The sequence below is a fragment of the Mytilus edulis genome, chromosome 6, assembly GCF_963676685.1.
Source record: "Mytilus edulis chromosome 6, xbMytEdul2.2, whole genome shotgun sequence".
NCBI lineage: Eukaryota > Metazoa > Mollusca > Bivalvia > Mytilida > Mytilidae > Mytilus > Mytilus edulis.
This window is the reverse complement of record NC_092349.1, coordinates 29,233,120-29,251,397: the sequence shown is the minus strand read 5'-3', so window position 1 is coordinate 29,251,397 and position 18,278 is coordinate 29,233,120. Positions and strand designations below refer to the sequence as shown.

Genomic DNA, 18,278 nt, shown 5'->3' with positions numbered 1-18,278 from the left:
CACATTTATTATAATTTTATCTGTCTTTTGTTTAACAATGTTTAATGTTATAAATATGAAAACACATCTGTTCTTTATATTGCCCCCTGTGTCAAACAGATTTTGTCCTCATTTTGTATATCTATATTGTTTAAAATATGTGATGGTGTTTGTAGCCACAGATAGTGCTGAATCTGGTGCCCTTGAACCAGTTAACAAGCAGGGTAAAAAACTGATTATCCCATACACTGTGTGTGATGTGCTAGTCCTTCACAAAGATATACACTGTGTGCGATGTGCTAGTCCTTCACAAAGATACAAATTTCTCTTGTTTTACTTAAATATTTACTGAAAATTTTTTCATCTTTTATTAAAGTTTGGTAACTTGTTACTTTTTATTTCACAAAAGAAGAAAAAACAAGAGAAGTTTATTGATTGTTTGCAAGCCAGTTGAAATATTAAAATTATTTTTGGTTGTTAAAATTTGCAATGGTATTCAAATTAAAGAGAAAAACATGAACTTTGGAATTTAAAAACTGTAGTTCCCAGGTTTAAAAGTGAAACAGAAGAATACAGTAATTTTTAAAAAGAATTTTATTTAAATTTTTTATCAACAACAACCAACAATAACTTAGGTATGTACAAGATAAAAAGCGTTAGGCATTAGCAATGTTCCAATTTTAAATTATTTTTGTCACAGAAAGCATTAGGTGCTAGCCATGTTCCTATTTCAGAATTTTCTTGCAATAGAAAGCATTAGGTGCTAGCCATGCTCCTATTTCAGATTCTTCTTTGTCATAGAAACCATTAGGTGCTAGCCATGCTCCTATTTCAGATCATTCTTTGTCATAGAAACCGTTAGTCATTAGCCATGCTCCTATTTCAGATTATTCTTTGTCATAGAAACCGTTAGTCATTAGCAATGATCCTATTTCAGATCATTCTTTGTCATAGAAACCATTAGGTGCTAGCCATGCTCCTATTTCAGATCATTCTTTGTCATAGAAACCGTTAGTCATTAGCCATGCTCCTATTTCAGATTATTCTTTGTCATAGAAACCGTTAGTCATTAGCCATGCTCCTAATTCAGATTATTTTTTGTCATAGAAACCGTTAGTCATTAGCCATGCTCCTATTTCAGATCATTCTCATGGAGGTAAAGCAAAAATTTTATTCAGAAATTGTTCTGTATCTTTAATATATCCTATTTAAAAACATTTTTTTTCTTGGTAGATGGGCTTTACTAATTTTGTTTCTGAAATAGTTACATATTTAACTAGGTATTGACGATTCCCTTGAACTATAGTGTCCAAAGTTTCGCTTAATTAATCTGCAATGGTACATTGGAGTTTTGCAACAGTCTGCACTGGCTTTACACTATATTGCTTTAAACAGAATTCTACAACCTCCTCCTTTCTGATTACTCCTTATTTCATTTTCCTTTAAAAACAATAATATTCCAATCTCACATTAATATGTCTCATACATGTTACAATAACAAGTGCCACACAAAGTTTAATTATTGAAATAATATGTGTCACTGTACTACCTTCAACAATGAGCAAAACCCATACAATACATAGTCATTTATAAAAGGCCCCAAAATGACAAATGAGAAACTATTCAAACAAGAAAAACTTATGACCTGATTTATGTTATAAAAAAACAACAATCAGGTAGTTAAGCTAGTATATGTGTCTAGGTGAATCAGGTCATCAATATCCTGCTTATGTTAAGCAAAATGAATTATCATAGAATGAAATTATATTTATCTCTGAGCTGAATGTAATAAAACCAAATAAATATGCTGAGAAATTTCTGAAATTCTATTATTAATGTATGATTGCAGAATTGAACAAATCAGAATGACGGACTTGACAGGAACTTATTACTGAGAATTCTGCTCGTTTGGTGAAATTTCCATTGGCCACCTTTTGACAAAAATAACCAGAACATATTTTATTATGACTGTCACTGTCATCCACAATGATCAGTTATACAGACATTACTGTTGTGTATCTGATACTTGTTAACTAGAAATGGTTTGAACAGTTCAATTAATATTTTGATTTATACAATTCATTGTTGACAGGTTTGAATTTCACAAGTCATGATAGATTTGGACTGTTAACATTTGCAGCCTTTAAAGTGAATATTGTATTTGTAGGATTAGAAATCAAGTATGTGGTAGACTTTGACCCCAAACTAGGTGAAATTATTGCTGAGACACGTTACATGGAACAACTTGGTTATCTCGTCCCTGAACAGTGTAGAAATGTGGCATTACAGGTAGGTACTATTTTATGTGAATGTTAATTTAAGCTTAGTAAAATATTGTATGGGTATGGAACTACTTCTCCAAAGACAGATATGTGTTGACTTGAAATCTAATGTATTATAGGTCCTCAAAGGTTAAAATAAGTATGTTACAAGAAAAAATATATATCAGTATTGTTCTCTAATTTGTATGTGTAATGTATTGTGTATTGAAAACGACTACATTTAGGAAACTATTTTAACCCTTTCGCCGATGAGTCCCGGTTTACCGGGATTCACGCTTCAGACAGCTGACGATGAGTCCTGTTTTACAGGGATAGGAATACCTCTTTTATATTTCCCGCTCAAAACAGTGCAAACATGAGTTATCTTTCTTTGATGAATACCCGGATGAAAGTGTAAACATGGCGCTTCCGTTTGTTGAAAACCGTGTCAAAATCAGAGGAAATTTATAGAATTTACGAGAATTTGAAATGAGGGAACATTTTTTTTGAAAGAATATGGAAGAATTGAAGCCAAACTAGTATACTTTTTTTACATAAAATGTTGTTTTATGTACAAAACACTAGGAATGGACATTGTTCAGTGTGAGGAATGTATACAGCCTTGTAAAATTTTTCAAAATTTTGCCGTTTTGGGTTAAAAAATTACGATTTGGGGTCAAAGAGCAGAATTTTGAGAATTTCACCTAGATAATGCCAAAAATTGGAAAATTTGAATATTTTATGAAGAAAAAATTATCAAAACATGAACAAAACTGTGAACATGGTGTTATTGAATGAAATTAATACACAAATAACTACAAACAAGTTTTTATTGACATTTATTATGAAGATCTCCCACTTAAGTAATAGTAGCCAGGGAAGCCATCGTCTCAGAGTAGCTTCTGTCTGGGCAGCTATCAGTGAAAGGGTTAATATTCTGAAATTCAGTAGCATATATCCAGGACAAAAGCTATTATTTATTAAACTTTTAAATGAAATATTGTTTTTATCAAAAACTGTTTATAATTTTTTAGGAGGAGAAATACATAAAGTATGTAGATGGACTACAGCACATGCTGGACAGCTACCATAATTTGTTAGGATCACTCGACCAGGCTGAGGTAGGTTTTAAATAATGAAAATCAATTAAGTATACCTTTGACATATATTCTAAAGAAATAATTAAGAACGTCTTCACATAACAAAATCTTTATCTGAATAACATATGATCACAATATTGTCGCTAAGTAGCGATGTCGAATATACTGTGACGTAATTACCGCAGTAAATGATGTAAGAATGTTTACCAACTACAAGAAAATGTCTATAATAAAAGAAATTAATTTACAACAATATCTATATCAAAACATTTGGCTCTTTGCATTCCTTATCAATTAAATTCCGAAAAAGACTTTAATGTTTTAGTTTAATATGAGCAATAAGAAATTCAGAATAAGTGGATGAAGAATCTGGTGGATTGTGGGTTATTTCATTGGTTGTACATAGAGATTAATACATGGCCTTTTTTATATATCAGCCTGGGTATCATCCCGAGACCTCCATATCAGCCCGAGACGGAGTCGAGGTGCTGATATGGGTCGAGGGATGATACCCAGGCTGATATGGAAAAGGCCATGTATTAATCACTTTATCATATACTTCCGACAATAGTTTTATGTAAGGCAAATAAACTAATGCAATAACTAAAACAGTCAAACACTTTATAAAGAAAATTAAAATTATGAATCAAATATACTATAGTTGTCCAACAGCATCATTAACTCCTTATATATTTATGGTAACATATCCTATAGAGGCATTTTGAAACATTGAAAATTTGGAAGAGTTTTACGATCATTACTACTCCATGTTTGTTGTACTATAAAATGATTCATAATTGTCAATGGCGTTTGTTAGCAAGTATTAAACTATCCCCACAAAAGTTCCCGTAAATTTTGACGTCGTCATAAAAAACATCTGACGTCACAATGGAAAAGTAAACAACCGATACCGGAAACACCGGAAGTAACTTGCACGAGAGGCACTGATATGGGTTTTTTGCACGAGAGGCACTTGATATGGGTTATCAGCCCGGGTGGGAAGATATGGCTTGTGCACTTCCGCCCATTACACATATGCAAAAGCTATTATATTAATGCTAAGTATATGATAAATCACAATTATTATAACATTACTGGGGTATCCATTGAGGTTAACTACTCACAATATTTTGGTTAAAGCATTTGGAAAGTTATTACCTAGATGAATTCATACAATTTTTTTTACTTTCTGTATTTCAGACTGAATTATTTAATAATCATGAATAATGCAGGTCTATTGTATTTTCATTGCATAGGAGGTTGTTAACCAATCGCAATACTTTGGTTAAAGCATTTGGAAAGTTATAACCTAGATTCTGAAAGGATGAATTCAGACAATTGTCTTTACATGCTGTATTTAAGACTACATTATTTGTAGATCATATATAATGCAGGTTTACAATATGTTCTGTATTTCAGAATTAACAGTAGATTATACAAGTCATAGCTTTTATTATAATATTGTTTGTTAATTTCAGACTGAATTATTACAAGATCATATGAGACAGTTAAGAAGAGTAATCAGACCTGGATCTAAGTTACTTAACTGGAGTTCCCTGGGTATCAGTGATTTTGTACAGAAAAGTAGTGCAGTATGTTTTAATTACTATTCTTTATGTACTGAAAGGTGTTTTCCTCATATATAAAGTGTTTTTTCTTTCTTTTTTATGTGAAAACACTATGTCATGTAAATTTTTGGTATGATTCTATCAATTTTTGCAATTAAATGTGTTCAACTTAGCTTTAAAAAAGGCCCTAAGATTGTTATAAATTGAATAGTTGAATGAACATATGAAACAGAATTCTTTTTAGCAGTAGATTTATTCCACGGAACATTTTATGAATAAAACACCAAAACATAAAAATAAGAAGGTCTGAGATATTTCCTTAAGCAAAAACATTGTTTGAACCCCCTGTTATTAGATATCAGTCACATGCAACAATAACTAATTGTAAAGAGGAACATTGTTTTTTTCAGGCTATTGCTAAATTTGAATCTCTGGTGAACCAAATTAAGAAGAATGCCAAAGATATAAATCAGAGATTAGTTATGATAGAGAATGCCAACCTGTTTAAAGCACCAGCACAGAAATATCCAGACACGTTACCAAGTTGTAAGGTAAGGTTCTATGATTTGATTTGATTTTCTGTGTTTTAACGCCACTTTTTAGCACTGCTTTGGGGCTATTTCGTGGTGTCGAGTTTTTATTGTTTGAAGAAGCTAGAGCAAAGAAAAGCAGCAACCTTCAAAAGGAAAACTGACAATCCTAGTCATTTAGAGATTGGAGATGGGTGCACCGGCAGGAGCAGGGTTCGAACTCAAAACCTTATTGTTGACTGGCTAATGATTTCAGTAGTAACTTACAAAGACCACTCAGCCACTTAGGCCTCTGTAAGGTTCTATGTGTGTTATATTTGTGATAATAAGTTAAGCTTAGATCAATAAACAAAAAAAGAAAAATTAGTCATATTAAAGAATGAGACACAACTGGGCAGCATTTTAAATCTAGCCTTTTGAAACATGCAAAAAAAAAAAAATGATGTGGCCGCGGAAATGTGGGGAATTGAGAATGGAATTGGGAAAATGTCAAAGATGCAACAAACAGACATAAGATCAGATAACATCTGAAGTCCACCAATGGGTCTTCAAGGAAGAGAGAAAGTATTGCACCCAGATGTATAGAATAGAATAATTGTTAGATTAACATGTTCAGCTGGCTTGGTTCATCGAACCTTGACTTTACTTTCAAAGGAACAAATTAAATATTCAGTAAATGTTATACATGTAGGAAAACTTTCTCTTAAAGACTTTTAGAATAAAATCCAATCATAATCAGTATTAAACTAGACCAGTGTTTAAACAATAAAAAAGATTTCGAGGTCACCATGTTTTCAACAATGCGGCAGATTTTTCTAACATTTGTTTGTCTATTTTAGGAATACTTTGAAAATGTTGAGCAGGAGCGTGCCAAAGATTTTGAGATTTTAGCCAGAAAATACCGAGCTATTGGTCCTTTACTAACAAAGATGGAAGGCTTAGTTGTCCATACAAACTCTGGAAGATCTGCCAAACTATCAGCTTATTACTCTCATTGGGAACGAAAAGTCTTTGATTCATTAAATAAGGTTAGTTTGTTTTAAATGCAACTGTCTATCCATAGCTTTTCAGGTTATATACTAATTATAGCATGTAATTAAGCAATTGATATGTAAAATAACAATTAAATGCTGATAATGAGTTTTAGAGACCAATAAATCAATATTGACAGAGGCCGATGGCAGAGGCCATAACTATTTTAAGACATGCTATTTTTAACCGGATTTTTGTGACAAAAATGTCGGTTATTGATTTGGGGATGTACGTCGGGCGGGTGGGCGGCAATCAAATTTTGTCCGTGCATTAACTCATGAACCGTTCAACCAAAGCTTTTAAAATTTTATTATGTTGTTACTGACAACTAAATGAAGGTCAAGTTCAATAATGGCGATTTTGACTTTTACCGTTTAGGAGTTATGGTTCTTGAAAGATTGAAAAATGGAGTTTCCAGTCGTGTCCGTGCATTTACGCATGAACTGTTTTACCTAAGCTTCCCAAATTTTAATATGTTGTTACTGATGACAAAATGGAGGTCAAGTTCAATAATGGCGATTTTGACTTTTACCGTTCAGGAGTTATGGTTCTTGAAAGATTGAAAAATGGAGTTTCCAGTCGTGTCCGTGCATTTACGCATGAACTGTTCTACCTAAGCTTGCCAAATTTTAATATGTTGTTACTGATGACAAAATGGAGGTCAAGTTCAATAATGACGATTTTGACTTTTACCGTTCAGGAGTTATGGTTTTTGAAAGATTGAAAAATGGTGTTTCCAGTCGTGTCCATGCATTTACGCATGAACTGTTTTACCAAAGCTTCCCAAATTTTAATATGTTGTTACTAATGACACAATAGAGGTCAAGTTCAATAATGACGATTTTGACTTTTACCGTTCAGGAGTTATGGTTCTTGAAAGATTGAAAAATGGTGTTTCCAGTTGTGTCCGACATTTTCTCATGAACCATTCAACCAAAGCTTTTGAAATTATTATATGTTGTTACTGATGGCAAATTAGAGGTCAAGTTCAATAATGACTATTTTGACTTTTACCGTTCAGGAGTTATGGTTCTTGAAAGATTGTGAAATGGCGTTTCCATTCACGTTGTTGCATTTACTCATGAACCATTCAATCTAAGCTTTTCAAATTTTAAGATGTTGATACTGATGACAAAATGGAGGTCAAATTTGATATTGACGATTTTCACTTTCACCATTCATCAGTAATGGTTCTTGTGATATTGCCAGGACACAAATAAATATTAATAAATCTGGTTTGCTGTCGTTGTGACAGCCTCTTGTTAATCAGATAAAACCTAGTAGCTCTCTAAATCAAACAAGCTGAAATATATATAAGGCCACAGCAACTTATCTAGGGAAATTATTTCAATGTTATCTTATTGTATTTAAATCTAATTTGTGAAAATATAATGTATAATGTCATTTGTTTCTTCAACATTATCAACCTAAGAAATATTAATTGATTTTTATCTAAGAATTTTGAAAGATGTCTTTACGTATTTACAACTAGAAACTTAAGTCCTTATACAATTACTTATATCATACAATTTTGTGTTTTTTCCAGTTGATCCTCAACAACCTGAGAAAATTTGAACTTGCCCTACGTACAGACAAACCTCTGTTCCAAGTGGAGACTCTCTTGGCTGCCCCTGATGTTGTCCTTCATCCACAAGCAAATGAAGTGTATAAACTCACATTACAGTGTGTCCGAGATTGTGTAGAAGGGTAGGTTTTTAAACTAATATTGCAGCATGTCAAGAGTTTTGTAAAAAGGGTAGGGGTATAAACAGACACTGCAGTGATTGTATAAAAAGTTTGCAGGGTTCTCACTAAGGCGAGTCCATGAGTCCTGGACTCGATCATTTTCAAAACTTGGGAGTCCAAAGATGCATTAAAATTGTAATTATCTGATGATCAACTGATCACAAATATCATCATTTTATAACAAATTAAAAAATAATATTTCATCTTTTTACAGCTGGACTCAACCTGGCTAAATATGACGAGTCCCTGGACTCTCCTCCAAAAATCCTTAGTGAGAACCCTGGGTTTGGTATATAAAGGAGTTTCACAAAATGAAATTAAGTAAATGTAAAATGTGTTAGAAATTAATACATAATGTTTTGCTTTATATGATTAGCTATATAGGCAAAAACAAATGTGTTTAAATCATTATAAATACAGATCGAGAGAGAAAGAAAATAGGAACTGTAAAATGATTTTCTGCAAAATTAATGGATATTTTCTGCTTCAGTATTCAGGGCTAGTCTTTCAAAAAGTCATGAACTTTTTTTGGGTAAATATGCGAAGCTTTTTCAGATATTTCCATTGACTTACTTAATACAGTTATATTCTTCTCCAAAACAAAACAAAAACATTGATTTCAACGTCAAGTATCTTATCAAATAACTTGTATTATACATATATGCGGTGGAATCCACACAAACCAATAATTTTTGGGATACAAAAAAAAATTATAAACAAATTTTACCAGATGCAGGACTTTCTCGCTGCATTGAAGACCCATTACTGACCTTCAGCTGTTGTCTGCTCTTTGGTCGTGTTGTTGTCTCTTTCAAGTATTCTACATCTCCATTCTCTATTTTATTGTATTACAGGACGAAGTTATTTGTGAGATGGATGAACAGCACATGTATTGAGACACCTCCCCAGAAAGTAGAGGGCGAGGACGAAGCTTTCGTGTTCAGTTTCTTCTCCGATATCTCTGTTAACCCTGTGGTTATAGACTTTGTACAGACAATTCAGAACAATATAAAGGGTACTCTTACTAACATGACAAGGTACCTTAATAGATGGAAGAAATATAAAAGTATCTGGAAAGTGGATAAACAAGGAATTGCCGATAAATGGTTCCAGAAGGGTCCGACAGTCGTGGCGTTCGACGATAAATTACAATATTATTATAAGACAATTGATGAGATAGATTTACAGCCTTTAGTCAAAGATCAGGAATGTGTACGTTTACACATGGGACCATTGGCATCATCTGTCAAGGACAATGCTAAACAGTGGATAGCTTGTCTTGGTAAAATACTCAGAGACTCCGCTAAAGAAAGTCTCTTCAAAATCAGAGATGACCTAGATGTAAGTTTTTATTCAGGAATATTATTGGGTTATAATTTATAGGAATCTGCTGCTGAAAATAAGTGGAGAAAACTGGATATATTGTTTCCAAAGTAATATAAAGAGTTTGTGCACTCTTATTTTTAAAGATAAGACCCATACATGTGCAAAATTAATGACCGTATTCATATTGAAAACCTCAAAACTACCTAATTTTAAATGCCAGGGTTTTTGAATTTTGTTTCTATACCACAAGAACTATATATAAAGGGGGGGGGGGGGGTTAACCTTTTTTACTTTTTCTATTACATTGACTTATTTTTATGCCTCACCTACGATAGTAGAGGGGCTTTAAATGTTTTCTGGTGTGTGGCTCCGTTCGCTCATCCGTTCGTTCATCCCGCTTCAGGTTAAAGTTTTTGATCAAGGTAGTTTTTGATGAAGCTGAAGTCCAATCAACTTGAAACTTGGAACACTTGTTGCTTATGATATGATCTTTCTAATTTTAATGCTGTATTAGACTTTTGACCCCAATTTTACAGTCCACTTAAAATAGAAAATGAAATTGGGAGTTTCAGGTTAAAGTTTTTGGTCAAGGTAGTTTTATGAAATTGAAGTCGAATCAACTTTAAACTTAGTACACATGTTCCCTATAGTATAATCTTTTAAATTTTAATGCCAAATTAGATATTTACCCAATTTCAAAGTCCATGGAACATGGAAAATGATAGTGTGAGTGGGGCATCCGTGTACTTTGGACGCATTCTTGTTAGGAAATACATTTGTACTATGGATTCATATTTTCTGTGTTTACCGATTTTTGTGGACATTTGATTTCATGGTTTTTCAAAATTCTGCATACAATCCAATAAAAAAATTGTTTTTTGTTGATCATTTAAATCTGAGCTTCCCCTGAACCCATGAAGTGCTTTCAAATTAGTTCCCATGAATCAGTATTACCTCTACTCCATGACTAAATATAACTAAAACACAAATATAAATTTGCCGACAGCCCGTCGAACGTGATAGACGCCGTATTTAATTTGTATTTCAAATAATTTCCAGCAGTTCACATTTTAACAAATATTCAAACATATATACAATATTTCAAATATCAATGTATCCACAGTGTATTCGCTTAAATTTCTGAATGTTACCCTTCATAGATAGTCAAGGCCGTCCAGGAAAAACCAACAATCGTTCACATGATATATGAATATGAATGGAAACCTGTATCCGTGCCAATGCTCGAGCCTATCTCCGGATAAAAGTGGCGGACCACACCTTTAATTAGCAAATACATATATAAATAGAAAATCAGAAAAAACAACTTTAATTGCAATCAGCAATTAAAAATAAAGGAGCTTACTATGTTGAACGACGGCTAGAAAGTGAAGCGCTTGAAAAACACCAATATATCGTAAGACAAAATTCAACTTCTGATTGGTCAATTTTGTCATGCCTTATGAATATTTATGAAAACGTAACGACAATACAATATTTTCCCGCTTTACTATACGAACCGCGGGAAAATACAATTAATATGAATCCAAAGGAACAGCATTTAAAGGCAGGTGATATATCCAATTGGGTTCAAACAATGGAACCAAATACTGTATGTAAAAACATATATATAAAAAAAGAAGATGTGGTATTATTGCCAAATAAACAACTCTCCACAAGAGACTAAAATGACAAATTAACAACAAATATATAGATCATTTCATAGAGATATTCTTGCTGAACTTCAATTATGTAAACAAAATGACTATTTTTTCCACAGTAGCTCTCTAATAAGGAATATAAAAACTCATAAGAGTGAGCACATTATGATGAATATGTAAATTATTTTTTTCAGGACAAATCTGATGATTTAGAACAGTCACCTAACTCATTAGAAGACCTTAAGTTTGTTCTAACAACAATCTCTGATATCAAAGCTATGTCCCTTGATGTAGAAAATAAGATCAGAGACATACAAGAAAGATATAGGACACTAGCCATGTATGATATAAAGGTTTGTATATCATATTTATATTGACCAAATATTGAGGAAACGTACAGAACAAAATTAAAAGCAGCTAAGAATTTTCAGACATTAGATATAAGTATTACATTTTTCAGTATAGGTGGTAGCTCATGTTGTCAAGAATTCTTGCTACAAAACAAAATTTTTAAAAAAGTTTTTTAAAAATGACTGTGCTGTTGCATGTGCTTTATTGAAAGTTAAATAAATTTTGAATGTGTATCCAGGTAACAGACGATGTTTACATGAAAGTGATTTAATGATTTTTAATGTTTCTAGGTAACTGACGAGGAGAAAGAGTTACAATGGAAGATGTGGCAGATTTGGGATGAACTTGTGTACAAGTCTAAAAATACAGATGCTGGCCTCTTTAATGTCAAGAAGAAGTTCACTGAGGTATATAATTTAATGTCATTGTCTTCTTATACAAATTTTGAGCTTCATACATTAATTTTGAGACAGCTGTAATTATTATAAAACACACAATTTTCCATACCTGTAGCCAGGGGGGTTCGGACGAACCCCCCATGTCTGAACCCCCCTTGAAATCAAATAAGCACTCTTAAAGTCAATGTTTGTTCAAATTGTGACTGTTAAAGTGGAGTTCATGAGTCCAACGAACCCCCCCCCCCCCACCCCTTGGAAATTCCTGGCTACGGGCCTGTTTTCTATATTTGCATCAAAAGTCTTACACATAAATTACATGCTACTAAAAAATTTGCACATTTCATCAACATTAGACCCGTGTTATCTGTTACTCCAAGATCCAAGATGGAGGAAGACACCCGAGTATGCCAAAATAGCAATGGCATTAAGAGTAAGAGCAAATACTGGTAAATCTAGAGTTACAACATTGTGTCCTTGCAGGATTAGTGATATGACTTCCTGGAGACTGTTTGTTACCTTGTGAACTAGCATATTTAAACTTGGCTAATCATAACTTTGTCTGTTACAAATCTGGGTTCATAATGTGCATGTTCTCATTTTGAATATACATTCATTTTTGACACAACATTTTTGTGAATTGTAACTACATCATAATTTTTATTAACAGTATACAACAGACCAGATAAAGGAATTTAAGAAGGATATTACGACTTTCTTGACCAAGTTCTATGAATCTGGCCCAGGAGGTGTTGGAACAGATTTAGATAAAGGTCAGTTGAATTGTTAAATGGTTAAGTGTAATGGCTTCATACTAATATAATACTAGGATGTCAAAAGCTATAATTTTTTTGTGATCAATTTTTTCAAAATGTTCAGACTATCATGCCTTTCCTTAGATTTAAAAGATAAATAGACCCCTCCCCCTTTTCTAACCTTGAACAACTAACATGCTCTTTATATGTAAGAGTCATGTTCTACATTTTATCAAACAGTTAAGGTAGCACAATACAAAGATTTTATAACTCCAACTCCCAAGTTTTAAAATGCTGTAACCTTCTTATTAATGCTTGAAAATTTATAAAAGTGGTAGTTTTGGATAGCTAACAAATTACTCTTTCAAATTAATGCAATGTTAGTATTATGCAACAATTATGTAACCAATTATAATGTTAACTGTGTCTAAAATATTTTTAACCAAATTTCCACTTTCAAATGAAATTAGCTTCTGCATAGGTATTCCTAGAGGGTTGATTATATTATATGTTGTTCCTATGGCCATTATCTACAAAAGGGTGTCTCAGATTTCAGATAGAATGTATAGAACAAATTTTACACCTAATTAAACATAATCTTCTTTTATGTGGTTAGGATGTTTACACTAATTAGAGGTTTATGAGAGAATGGAATACCATAGAGACACTCTGAGACACCCTTTTGAAGCCCATGATGTGTTGATTAAGAATTCGTTAAAACTATCTGTATAGTTAAAGAGATGATAGAGCTGAATTCATTCAAGTGAACTTACCCAGGTTTTGCCACTTATTACATAATTTTATCTATCTATGTATACATCTTTTATTATTTTCTATGCATTCATAAGAAAGTTACAGCATTTCAAAGGTTAGTGATTGGAAGTAACAAAATCTTTGTATTGTGCTACCTTAAAAAGGATGGTTTATAAAAGATACTGTGACTGACCATTTTCTATTTAATAATTGACCATATTGTGGCTGCTAGTCGCTTTTAGCGGATGAAGGCTGTAGAGAACTTTGACCTATGACTGAAAACTAGAATCAACAGTCAATATAGATACGAATATGAATACGAATACGAAAGTTTTATTTTAATTGGTTAACATATAACAAGTCAAACATAAGCTCATAAAAGCGTTTTACTGAATATAAAATAACATAAGCACAACATTAAAACACACAGCATGCAGACAAGATATATAACAGCACAGCCATATTGAAATACATACAAAGCACTACTAAAGTACAAATCTAAACAAGCCAAAACTGAAGCACAACTTTTTGATCAAGATTTGAATCGAATGTTTCTCCCATTTACATGTTAGAACTCGCAACCTCAATGTTCATGGTGTTGAAAGGCTAGTGATTTAGTAGATGATCTACTTCAACCACTCTAAGACTGTTTACTCCTAGAGATATTGTGATATAAAAAAGAAGATCTGGTATGATTGCCAATGAGACAACTCTCCACAAGAAACCAAATGACATAGAAATTTATAACTATAGGTCACCGTACGGCCTTCAACAATGAGCAAGTTCATAACACATAGTTAGCTATAAAAGGCCCCAATGTGACAATGTAAAACAATTCAAACTAGAAAACTAATGGCCTAATATATGTACAAAAAATGAATGAAAAACAATGGTTTACAATTAATATGCATGATCTGTTGTTTTTTTTTTCAGGTCTGGAGCTAATGAAAACATTCAGAAAAGAGGTTGGTGATTTAGAGACTGTAAGACAGGAACTGTCCAATGCTGAAAAGTCGTTTGATCTAGCCATCACAATGTACCCTGATCTGTTAGAGGTCCGAAAACAAATGAAGGGACTTGAAATGGTCTATGGACTGTATGAAGAACAAATGGTATGTACACATTAGCGCAGAAACTATGCAGAAAGATTGAAGAATTAATTGTTATAAACTATACCAATAATTTTACTGAATTTTTAAAAAAGGACGCTTTCACTGAACTTCCATTACATTTCTCTGCCTACTGCGCTTGGTTCATATTTACTTTCCATTACATTTCTCCGTCTACCCTACCGCGCTTGGTTTCGTATTTACTATTTTTTTTAAATGTTATTAGTTACTTAAATTGACACTTCTGGCTCAAAGATTGATCTTATGTTGTCATGGAAATATTAAAACTTTGAAAGTAGACTGATGTAAACTGATCGAAACATGCATGTATTTCAATTGAGACTTGATGTTACATATAATTTTTAACCATACAAAATGCATTAGTTTCTTCAGTCTGAGTTCTCAGCCACAGGCTCAACATGCTAGGCGTGTAACAATGCTGTCATGCATTTAATAACAAAATGGTATATACAGTCATGATGAATTGTGAATGACTTCTGTTGAAATGATTGAATTGTCATAAATCACATGTTTATGTTATACACATATGGCATAATACACACGATCTAATACACATACTATTATACACATAATCATGATAATACACATAATCATGATAATACGTGTGCACATAATCATAATACACATAATCATGATAATACACATATATAATAGTACACCTATATTTGCAGGCTGCCAGAGAACAATGGGCAGAAACCTTATGGTCCAATCTTAACGTACAAGTGTTACAAGATGGTATAGAGTTGTTCCTTAAGAACATCAGAAAAATGCCACGAGAGGTGAAATCATCACAGACGGCCAGAGCTCTAGAATCTAAGATGAAAGAGTTCAGAGATGCCTTACCATTGTTTGTTGATCTTAAACATGATGCTCTTAGAGAAAGGTAAATTATTTGTTCTTTTGTGTTCTCATTATAAAATATAGGAAGATGTTGTATGAGTGCCAATGAGACAACTCTCCATCCAATTCAAAATTTATAAAAGTAAACCATAATAGGTCAAAGTACAGTCTTCAACACAGAGCCTAGGCTCACACCTAGCAGCAACCTATAAAGGGCCCAAAAAATACTAGTGTAAAACCATTCAAAAGGGAAAACCAACGGTCTAATCTATATAAAAAACAAGAAACACTTATCAATCAGTAAAGTCAAAAATAATAGTTGTCAGAAATTTGTTATATGTTATAAAAAAACAAACTCATCCAAGATACTAGGCTTATAATTTTGCATATTTCACATTTTTGGGGTATACAAAACTCATAAGTGGCATTAGAATAAACCAAATCGGAGGCAAAATCTACTGTTTTTTTTTTTTTAAATTTCCACAATTGGCAGTTTAGATCATTCGTTTTTTTAAATCTCTGTGATAAAAATCATCACTGACACAATGAAATTAAAATAAGTCTTGTGTTAAATATCTGCATCAAAGAGATATTGCGTTAGTGAAATGGGGGATATGTATGCTTCAGCACTTGCATGGATTATCATTTATTTCATTCAGATATTTAAATCTTTTTAAAAAAATTTTATGAACATATTTTGAACAGACATTGGAAAGAATTAATGGAAAAGACTGGACAGAAGTTTGATATAAACCCTGAGACGTTTACACTGGCCAATGTGTTTTCTATGGAGTTACATAGATTTCAAGAGACGATTGGCGAGATTGTTACTAAAGCCAGTAAAGAAATGAGCATTGAAAAGGATAGTTACATAGATATCAAGAGACAATGAGCATTGAAAAGGTGGGTTGTACTTGTTAACCTTATAGACAGCAGGTCAGTACTGAAAGTTTAAAACATTTTGATAGCATTCATTATTTCTATTTTATGAAATTTTCCTTTGATTTTACTGACTGATAATTCGATTTCTCACCACAGTAGAGTAGTATGAAAAATTACCGCTAGAAACTAAGGGCACACATGCTGTTGTCAAGGAAATTAACAACATCATCATTAGTAAAATAGGGATTATCATTGGTCATTTCAACTTGATTGCTTTTCTCACTTTCGTCGTTCTGGCTAAAGTGAGAAAATCAATCTCGTTGAGATGACCAACGGAAATCTATAATTTTAGTGATTGTTGAAAAATGCACAGAATTGTCAGAATCATTATTTAGATTTAAAGAAATTGAATATTTGTGACTGTGAATTCTCAAATTAATGTCATCAAATTCATAAGTATATGGCTGTTTCTTTTTTTTTAATCATGCTTGTTAAATCTATTCGTAGATTATTGGTAATGTCATCTGGGATTACACAGAGCATTAATTCTTGCATGTTAACTGTGAATTTTATCCCATTAAATCATATGACATCATCCAATCAAAATTGCCGTTACAAACAAATTTCATTATAATTTCATTATTTTGTTTTCAGGGTGTGAAAGAAGTAGAGGAGACATGGAATAACATGAAGTTCCATGCGTACAGTTACATGAAGGGAACATCTAATCGTGGCTTTATACTGGGTACCATCGATGAAGTATTACAGATCCTTGATGATAGCGCCATGAACTTACAGAGTATGTCAGCCTCCAGGTTCATAGGACCATTCCTTAACACTGTACAAAACTGGGAGAAAAGTCTCTCACTCATCTCAGAAGTCTTAGATGTAAGTTTTCACATAACTCATTTTTCCACAGCAGGAGTATATGGTTGTTAAGGGCTATTTCATTAAAATACATGTGGTAAGGTAGGAAGGGCCTATAAATACCCCTACAACCAAGAACAATTTATTAGAAAATTTTGCATAATGGTAATAAAAGCATACTGAAAAAAAAGACCCATGACGTACATTCAATAATTAAACTTCTATTCCTACCCCCCCCCCCCCCACATACATTTTAATGGAATAGCCCTAAACAAGACTACAAAAAAATTACTTCACTCAATTATTGACAAGTGCCTATCTAAAACTCTAAATTGCCTTTGGTGAATGAATCAAACAGAGGCAACCAAAGATATGCCACCAACAATAAATTCTTCAACTATTCTTAATAATCAAGGTAAATTGGGATGTAAAAAAAACTGTTATATTCATTATTATTCAAACTGCTTTAAAAAATCTGCTTTTGTTATAAAATTGTCAATTGTGAAAAAGAATGCATATTCAAACCTGCCACCAAGGCAAGGTGACCGTTATTGAACTAAAAGCTGTCTGGTCAGTTTACGTTCTTCTTTTCTGACTAGCAATATCTATATGTTTTGAACCTCAATTCAAAGGTCACCTTTCATATAAAGTAATGTTTCATTGGTTCTCAGGGTGATCTTTATACACAGATTTTACTGTATACTTATCTGTTGCATTACAGGTTTGGATGGTCGTACAGAGAAAGTGGATGTACTTAGAGGGAATCTTTATAGGAGGAGACATCAGATCACAGCTGCCAGAGGAGGCCAAGAAGTTTGACAGTATAGATAAAACTTTTAAAAAGGTATTGTATAATTAAAATCATTCATTGGTTGATTAGAGGATTATAGATAAACCATATTGACAGAGGTTATATACGAGGTCTGTCAAGTCATCATTAAGAGATATTGAATATTGATGGAGGATATATATAAAAGGTTCGTCAACATGACAACATTAGAATCACATAAATTATATTTACATGTAAAAATGTGGCTTTTCCATGATTTACATTAATTATTAATCTCCACACTCCACATATTTTGAACAAATTACAAACACTGAC

The 18,278-nt window shown here is 32.6% G+C and overlaps 2 protein-coding genes across 2 annotated transcripts in view; both read left to right on the top strand.

The window, feature by feature from the left end:
- LOC139526332 (dynein axonemal heavy chain 10-like) overlaps window positions 1-16,316 on the top strand; it is a 28,407-nt gene extending 12,091 nt beyond the window's left edge. Inside the window, exons 11-24 of the mRNA XM_071321465.1 lie at window positions 156-203; window positions 2,147-2,268; window positions 3,275-3,361; window positions 4,819-4,932; window positions 5,319-5,459; window positions 6,278-6,466; window positions 8,017-8,177; window positions 9,071-9,557; window positions 11,395-11,553; window positions 11,842-11,958; window positions 12,617-12,719; window positions 14,388-14,566; window positions 15,256-15,467; window positions 16,130-16,316. Of these exons, the coding sequence (XP_071177566.1) occupies window positions 156-203; window positions 2,147-2,268; window positions 3,275-3,361; window positions 4,819-4,932; window positions 5,319-5,459; window positions 6,278-6,466; window positions 8,017-8,177; window positions 9,071-9,557; window positions 11,395-11,553; window positions 11,842-11,958; window positions 12,617-12,719; window positions 14,388-14,566; window positions 15,256-15,467; window positions 16,130-16,316 (2,306 nt within the window). The remainder of the gene's footprint in view (window positions 1-155; window positions 204-2,146; window positions 2,269-3,274; window positions 3,362-4,818; window positions 4,933-5,318; window positions 5,460-6,277; window positions 6,467-8,016; window positions 8,178-9,070; window positions 9,558-11,394; window positions 11,554-11,841; window positions 11,959-12,616; window positions 12,720-14,387; window positions 14,567-15,255; window positions 15,468-16,129) is intronic.
- LOC139526331 (dynein axonemal heavy chain 10-like) lies at window positions 16,313-18,032 on the top strand. The gene is made up of 3 exons (XM_071321464.1): window positions 16,313-16,327; window positions 16,961-17,194; window positions 17,895-18,032. Exons 1-3 carry the CDS (start codon window positions 16,313-16,315, stop codon window positions 18,030-18,032), a joined length of 387 nt encoding a protein of 128 aa, XP_071177565.1.
- Window positions 18,033-18,278: the final 246 nt, after the last annotated feature.